We start from the raw sequence: 8,702 nt of genomic DNA on the forward strand, positions 1-8,702 counted from the left end.
CAGTATTGTTTTACGAAATATCAGTACAAGGCGTTCATTATTCGACGAACTTTCTCAACTCCGCATTGAGTTCCACTGGAAGGAGTCGTGATTGGTTTTTTTACATTACATGCAGTTACGCTGTTAATTCAAGTGCTGAAAGCTTCGGCTTTAGTGGCCGATCACTGCATGCAGAGCACTTCAATGACCAAAACACAAGTAGTTTTTCAAAAAACATTGGTTTTATTGCAGAACATTTTCGTGGTGAAGACGAAAAAATAGTCTTCAGGTGGGGACTTCACAGCAGGCCCACTGCACCTCCTCGCCTGCGTAAAAGCACTGTCAAAACAGCACACATTTGAACTGTCTTACCGATTACCAGCAGCAGAGGCAGCAACGGTCCACTTGCTCGGCACCTACATACAAGATTTAACCCACCCAAGCAACTGGGGCGCTCACCCATATCTGTGTAAAGGCTAACCCAAGCAATAGCGACACGATAACAACGCCGTGTAAGCGCACTAGTCGCTATTACAGGAGTTAGAGTGATACGTGTTGCCCCGATGTAATGATGGGTATCGGGCGTAGCAATCATGGTTTAAATGAGGGGAAGTGAAGCATCACTCACGCAAACACACTTGCCCAGCATGCACGCACGCAACCACACTATCGCATCCACCAGCATTCAAACGCGCAATCACGCATGACGCATACACTCGCACAGTCACTCTTGCTCGCCCGTGTAACACTTCATACAATGAGACAGTAGAACCCCACCCATTCATTTTTAATAGACAAAAATACGGTACAGTGCAATACAATAATTCACTTCGCGAGAATTTAATCCCTAGGGCCCTACCAAAAATAACGCACTAAGGGTTAAGGGATGTGGTTCAAGGGAAGGGGGCTAAAAATAGAACTTACCAAATGATTCGAAAAACCCAGGACGGCTGCTTCAACATTTGGCGACAGGAAAAAATGCGGACGCGACACGGATGGCACCAGGCTTTCAGACACGACGTGGCCAGCAGGACTTCCAAATCGAGACGCTTGAATGGTCCTCCAAACGGGCTGCTTGTTGTGCACGGGTCAACGCATACGCGATTCACGCCGATGATTAACTGAGACAAGACACTGACAAATGATTGGGCGTCTTCGGAGAAGCCTCTCAAGGGAGGCACATTGTAACAACTTTTACTTAACGGTATGTTACAATATTGGAGTACAGCAAATAGCATACATACAAATCATCAAAACCTAATAATGAAGCGTCGCTATTGTGTCATACGAGTTAAGTGCCAATGCGGCAATGCAATAACGATAGCGATGCTTCGAAATCGCCTGATACAATCGTAGCCGCCGCACATAACGTCGGACGTTGCACATAAAGATGAACCCCCAACGCGGCAGAGGCTAGGATTGTCGTGAGGCAAAATCAGAAGTGAAAGTGAGGGACAGGAAAGGTGGGGGTAAGGGGTCGGTCAGAGGGCTACGTACCATGAGATGGAGTCGACTGCTGCTTGTCCGGATGATAATTGGACGGGCCGGCGATTGCAGGAACGCCCGACGTGTCCATGAACATCATGGCCATGTTGGAGCCCTCTGCAGAAGAGGCCGCAGCGGCAGGAGGGGCGGCGACCACGGGCGATATCGCCTGATCGTCGTAGGGTATTAAACTAGAAGGCGACGGCTTAATGTCCACTGCAAATAGATCACACAAAAACAATTAGAATAAGATCACTGAAGACAAACTACACAACACCGCACCTTGACTGGAAATGGAGATGTCTGAAGGCAATGAGGCTTGAACAGGAACAAGAGCGGTACTGTCTGATGTGGACCCTGTATGATGAGACTGCTGCGACTCGCTCCCTAGTGGTTGTGATGAGGCAACTTCCGTGAACACTGGAACCTACAAAATCAAACAAAACACTCAAAACTCTTGCTCCGATTACTTGAAAAGCGAGTCCACCGCACAGACTCTTAGATTTAAAAACCTACGTTTTCTGTCGTCATGGACTGTTCCATAAGATTTGAAGGCTCCACCTCAAAGTCCGCATCATCGCCCTCCCCCACGTCATCACCCATGGAGTCCTGAGTATGCTGAGAGGTGGCCGCCAAAGAGTTCGTGGCCTTTGCAGTGGAACCGACAACCGCACCCGTAGACACAGCCGTGGAAGACACCGCCACAGTAGTAGAAGTCCGACTCGAAGGAGAAGCGGCCGGAATAGTCGTAACGCGGTCGCTCGACATGCTGCCATCTTCAATTATTTCGGGGCTCTCAGGTCCCTTGATGCGCGTCGCCGGAGGCCCGCCCTGATCTTCGGAGTCGCTCTTGTTGGAATCGCTGGGCGATCGTCTCCGAGGCCGCCCTCTTTTTCGTTTACTAAGTGGCGGAGATTCGGCACGAGGCGTGCCCACTGGCTTAGGGTCCGCACCGTCCACACTCACGAGCGCACCATGCTTGTTCTCACCGGTGACCTCCGCGAGTCCTTTCACTTTGAGCGTCTCTGCCGTTTTGAGAAGCGCCGAGAGTTGGTCTTGAGAAACGTTGACCTCTCCCCGGTACATAAACTCGACAATGGCTTTCAAGTCCATGTAGCGCATGTCCTTCATGATCACAATAGGGTGCTTGCAAGGATTTTCGATGAAGAGAGCTTGGAAAAAAGGACTGCAAGCTGACAGAACCATCTTGTGGGCCTTCAACGATAGGCCTTCGCAGGCTAGCGTCACGTCCACCAGTGCTTCATTTGATAAAAGCTGTTCGAACACGGCCAGCATGTTCGACTGGTGGTTGTTCCACTTGAGGCAAAACTGCTGAGACCCCATCTTGCTTGAGGTCGTTGCGTGGCTGCACAGGAAAAAGGGGGAGGGGAAGGGTTAGGCCTTCGCAACCGGCGAGACAATATGGCGGCTAACAAAGCGGACAACATGGCGGACTAGCCATGTTGTCCGCACTAGCAAGATTGCGCACTAGCAACGCCTTTAGATTTCCGTGCCTGCCAGATTATCGGCGGTCACTTGAAACACGGCGGTCTTAGTAATCGCAACGGTGGTAAATGCTATTGAAATACAAGCAAATATGTAGAAAACGTGAAAAGTGCCGATCTTGAAGGCCAAGTACAAATACCCTTACTCCTACGTAGGCAGCGCTGCATTGCCGACCGGCGTGTCGTGCCCAAGCGGCATGCACCGAAAATCTTGACAGGCGTTGGCACTAGCCGAACAAATTGCGTGACGGCATTCACGACAGATCCGCCTCATTAAGTGGCTGCCGCAAGGGCCAAGTAACGCCCCAATTTAGAACTCCACAGGTTACTAGCAGTAACTACAGCTTCGCGCAGAAAGAGTTGACCATAATACAAAAATAACGCGCTAAAACCTCACAATACCCGGCGTAAAATTAAGTTGACCACTTACCTATTCTGGACTAGGAGTTGTGTTCATTCGTGTGGGAACGCGGCTCACCGCGATGCGGCCGTCTCCACTCGCGTCTTCGTCACTACTGAGATCACCCCGCTCAACCGCTCCGATGCCTCTACCAAATTTTCGGTACGGGGCTCACATTTGTAGTAGCACGATCCAATGGAAAGCCGCGATTTATATCCCGCGCATATTTCGACCTATCAGAGCGCACAACGTCGTTTCGTGCCGTGCGCATAGAGGAGGAAGAGGGAGACGAGGAAGCCGGTCGGCAAAAATTTCAAACATGGCGAACGCGACCAATAAAAAAATAACAAAGAAAAAACAGTGCAATGGAGAATTATTTTGCTTAGGCCTCGTTAACTGTGCGTTCAATACCGACAAGCTATCAGAAGTAATTGCACAAATTTTGAGGTCACTGTTTCACAGTCATGCGCTGGTGGTCTTTGCATGAGACACTGTGAAAAACTCGTTTTTGTCGGTGATCAAGAAGGGACGCGATGCCGCCATTTTGAAAATTCGTTGCGGCAACCCCGTACGATCTTACAGTGTTTCTGCCTGAAATAAAGCACCTGTCTTGTTATTTTTGAGCTGCACCGAATGCTCGCGATGTACTTAAGACGTATTACGAGTCTTTTTTTGCGCTTTCTGTTTTCTTACAATGATAGTTGATGCGACGGGTACGCGTTTGTTCAACGGTGCAGCAAAAACAAAGACCGAGTAATCTGTCGCTACGGGGGCACTTCAGTGAAACTATTTTAACATTGCCAAGGACGCTATGCAAGCGTGATTCATCTTGCGAGAATAAAAATGGTTATGTTCCTTCGCTAGAAATATTGAAAAAGATGGGCGCTCAGTCGAAAGCGCTGAAACGCTCTCTTTTCTGTCGATTCAGCGATTAGTAATAACGCCATTTTAATACCTCGGTTGCCGTTTTTCTACCTGCCTGGCGAGGAATCCTACTGAATGTTAATTGTGTTTGAAAATACTACGGGCATGAAGTCGATTACATCGCCGTTTGTTGTGCTGTCATTAACGTCATTAACACAGTGCTTCAATAACCGACACTAAAATACTTCTTACGTGTTTATTTATTAAAGGTACTGCAGTAATAACGAACATTGAAATGTGTCGCTGCGGAGTCAGTCCAGTGACACAATTGGGTTATTTCAACGTTGAGAAGGAATGACATGCAAGCGTGAATGAAAACGGCTATGTTCTATAGCTATAAATATTACGAAAGATGTTGGGGCAGCTGGAAGCAGCCGAGCGGGATCTGTTCCGTCGATTTGACGATTAATAACGGTTCGGTCGCCGTTTTTTTCTACCTGTCTGGCGATGAACCCTAGTGCACATGAGTGAAGTGTTTGCATATTCTTCAGGCATGAAATTAGCATCTCCTTTTTTTGTTCTTTCATTAACGCGGTCTTTTGATATCCGGCACAAAACCACCCCTTTAGACAACGACGATATGCGTACAGCTCAGCGCTACGACGGTTACAAACGACACGGCGTTTAAGCCCTTTGTTTCCGAGAAAGTACGCGTAGCACCTGTTATTCAGCGACTCCATCTTCACGATATCAGCCTTTTTATATTTAGAGATTTTTAAATGCCGGCAAAACACGGTTGCGCTTGAGCTATGCACGATAGCAACCACCAAATTTTTCGAGCTTTTTTAATCGCAGAGAAGCATGGCCCAACGACGTGTTTGTTAAGCCTCTGAGCTCCTTTTATCTCACAAGCTGCGTTCTCGTTCGTTCAAGGCTGTTACCGCGGTACGTAGCTGTTATGCGAGCTTCAGTTTTTCTAATTTAGGAGTTTGTTTTGGGCAAGAGGCCGCGGGCACTCTTAAGCCGGTGCTAGCTTAAGTTGAGCAACACGTGTGCAACGCCGGAATTTCTCGTTCTCGCACATGTATTCATATGTAGCGCAAACAACGGCTCTATCAAGTCACGGGGACATTAAAAAACACTACAACGAGCAGAAGAGTTCACAATGCAGACATCTTTTCTAGTGTAGGTGGCCGCCTTGTTGTTTCTTTTTGTATACATTTAACATAGCTGACTCGGAAACACGTGAGCTAAGTAGCGAAAACACGTGCTTTTTCGATTGTCAGGGCGTGGTTATTTTCGCTCAAGTTTGCAAAGTATTAACTACCTGCCTCAGCAAACTGTAGAATCACGTAACACGCTTACATCGATAAGCACTACTAGATTCATGTTAGTGAGAAATATATGCACACACAGGTGAAGCGATTTTTTAAATGTGTATTCAGGGGAGAGTGGGGTTCCACCTGCCACAACCATCTCCCTTTGGCTATGCCGCTGTGTGCACCTATATTTATTATTCGCCTATCAGCTTTGTCTTATTTTGAGAAAGGTTGGGGCTCTCACATTATGACTTCTCGATCCCTAATTCCTTGAGGTTATTTAGTGGCTTTACCATCTGCATCAGCAGTTAGTACTTCTACAGAAGCATTACGGTGTCAAGATATGCACAAGTATGGAAATTCATTAGCTACCTGTGTCAGCAAACAATTATATGTAGCATCACATGGCATGCCTACATCAGTGTGTTCTGCTTGATGCACGTAAATGAAAAATACATGAACACAAAGGCAAATAGAGCAATTCTTTGTGGTGTGTGTGTGTTGGGGGTAGGGGGATTTTGATCTATCCGTCCACCCTGGCTATGCCTCTGTATGCACATATATTTATATTCACCCATCAGCTGTGTCCTGTTTTGAGAAGGGTTGGCACTCTCGCATTATATCTTGTCCATTCCTAATACCTAAAGTTGATGTACTGGCTTTATCATTTTCAAAAGCAGTTAAAACTTATGCAGAAGCTTGGTGGTCTTATGTGTATTAACGGCATCATGTATGTGCCGTTATTTTCTATTGCTCGAGATAACCACATCATGTTGCTGCAAATCTGCCTGCTACAGGTAATGTTGGCCTTGATGTGAGCGTTCACATTGAAGTTACGCTGATGAGACACGAACTGGAGATAGTGGAAACAAAAATATTGTGCATTACTTAGCCCTGAATCGAAGCCACACTGATATGACTTGAACTAGTCGTAAATTTACGACTATGACATCACATAGTCGTAAGTTGTTGCGATCCAATCAGTTCATTGTATATATGTACACCTGTAATCAACAGTATATTGGCCACAGGCATCATTTAGAGTACAACTCAGTGACTATAGGTCACAAGCAAATGCTCTCCTGAATTGCAAATTTCTCCCATCTCGACATCTGAAGCCGCAGTGTTACTGCTTAACCATTTCAGATGCCATGTACACACTTGTGTACAACACTCGTTTTCATTATTTGCATCAAGTAGAGGCTAAGAAAGAGCAAGATATATCGTACATTAGATGAATTGAACCTCCTGCATGAATAATTTGTTTTCATTTAACCTCATTTTGCAGTCAACTGACACATGATCACTTTTTTGAAGGCACGACCACATTTGACAAGCCGTATATAGGTCGCAAGCAAAAGCTCTCCTGAATTGCAAATTTCTCCCATCTCGACATCTCAAGCCGCAGTGTCACTGCTTAACCATTTCAGATGCCATGTACACACTTGTGTACACCACTCGTTTTCGTTATTTGCATCAAGTAGAGGCTAAGAAAGAGCAAGATATATCTTACATTAGGTGAATTGAACCTTCTGCATGAATATGTTTTCATTTACCCTCATTTTGCAGTGTACTGATACATATGATCACTTTTTTGAAGGCACGACCACATTAGACAAGCCGTATATAGGTCACAAACAAAAGCTCTTCTGAATTGCAAATTTCTCCCATCTCGACATCTCAAGCCGCAGTGTCACTGCTTAACCATTTCAGGTGTCATGTACACACTTGTGTACACCACTCGTTTTCGTTATTTGCGTCAAGTAGAGCCTAAGAAAGAGCAAGATATATTGTACATTAGATGAATTGAACCTCCTGCAGGAATAATTTGTTTTCATTTAACCTCATTTTGCAGTGTACTGATACATATGATCACTTTTTTGAAGGCACGACCACATTAGACAAGCCGTATATAGGTCACAAACAAAAGCTCTTCTGAATTGCAAATTTCTCCCATCTCGACATCTCAAGCCGCAGTGTCACTGCTTAACCATTTCAGGTGTCATGTACACACTTGTGTACACCACTCGTTTTCGTTATTTGCGTCAAGTAGAGCCTAAGAAAGAGCAAGATATATTGTACATTAGATGTATTGAACTTCCTGCATGAATAATTTGTTTTCATTTAACCTCATTTTGCAGTGTACTGATACATATGATCACTTTTTTGAAGGCACGACCACATTAGACAAGCCGTATATAGGTCACAAGCAAAAGCTCTCCTGAATTGCAAATTTCTCCCATCTCGACATCTGAAGCCGCATTGTTACTGCTTAACCATTTCAGATGCCATGTAGACACTTGTGTACACCACTCGTTTTCGTTATTTGCATCAAGTAGAGGCTAAGAAAGAGCAAGGTATATCGTACATTAGATGAAGTGAACTTCCTGCAGGAATAATTTGTTTTCATTTAACCTCATTTTGCAGTGTACTGATACATATGATCACTTTTTTGAAGGCACGACCACATTAGACAAGCCGTATATAGGTCACAAGCAAAAGCTCTCCTGAATTGAAAATTTCTCCCATCCGGACATCTCAAGCCGCAGTGTTACTGCTTAACCATTTCAGATGCCATGTACAGTTGTGTACACCACTCGTTTTCGTTATTTGCATCAAGTAGAGGCTAAGAAAGAGCAAGATATATTGTACATTAGATGTATTGAACTTCCTGCATGAATAATTTGTTTTCATTTAACTTCATTTTGCAGTGTACTGATACATATGATCACTTTTTTGAAGGCACGACCACATTAGACAAGCCGTATATAGGTCACAAGCAAGAGCTCTCCTGAATTGCAAATTTCTCCCATCTCGACATCTCAAGCCGCAGTGTCACTGCTTAACCATTTCAGGTGTCATGTACACACTTGTGTACACCACTCGTTTTCGTTATTTGCGTCAAGTAGAGCCTAAGAAAGAGCAAGATATATTGTACATTAGATGAATTGAACCTCCTGCAGGAATAATTTGTTTTCATTTAACCTCATTTTGCAGTGTACTGATACATATGATCACTTTTTTGAAGGCACGACCACATTAGACAAGCCGTATATAGGTCACAAACAAAAGCTCTTCTGAATTGCAAATTTCTCCCATCTCGACATCTCAAGCCGCAGTGTCACTGCTTAACCATTTCAGGTGTCATGT

The 8,702-nt window shown here is 45.0% G+C and overlaps 1 protein-coding gene across 1 annotated transcript; it reads right to left on the reverse strand.

The window, feature by feature from the left end:
• Positions 1-202: 202 nt before the first annotated feature.
• On the reverse strand, positions 203-3,556 carry LOC119186484 (uncharacterized). The gene is made up of 4 exons (XM_037435056.2): positions 3,400-3,556; positions 1,981-2,830; positions 1,747-1,891; positions 203-1,680 (listed from the first exon to the last, which is right to left on the reverse strand). Exons 2-4 carry the CDS (start codon positions 2,806-2,808, stop codon positions 1,469-1,471), a joined length of 1,185 nt encoding a protein of 394 aa, XP_037290953.1. The 5' UTR covers positions 2,809-2,830; positions 3,400-3,556; the 3' UTR covers positions 203-1,468.
• Positions 3,557-8,702: the final 5,146 nt, after the last annotated feature.

Source organism: Rhipicephalus microplus, chromosome 1, assembly GCF_043290135.1.
Source record: "Rhipicephalus microplus isolate Deutch F79 chromosome 1, USDA_Rmic, whole genome shotgun sequence".
Taxonomy (NCBI): Eukaryota; Metazoa; Arthropoda; class Arachnida; order Ixodida; family Ixodidae; genus Rhipicephalus; species Rhipicephalus microplus.

Excerpts from the sequence above, each read along its gene's own strand:
- LOC119186484 (XM_037435056.2), bottom strand. The coding sequence starts at position 2,808 with ATGGGGTCTCAGCAGTTTTGCCTCAAGTGGAACAACCACCAGTCGAAC. Across the intron at positions 1,892-1,980 it reads AGTCCATGACGACAGAAAAC|GTTCCAGTGTTCACGGAAGT; the intron begins GTAGGTTTTTAA and ends TTGATTTTGTAG. Across the intron at positions 1,681-1,746 it reads CATCTCCATTTCCAGTCAAG|TGGACATTAAGCCGTCGCCT; the intron begins GTGCGGTGTTGT and ends ATCTATTTGCAG.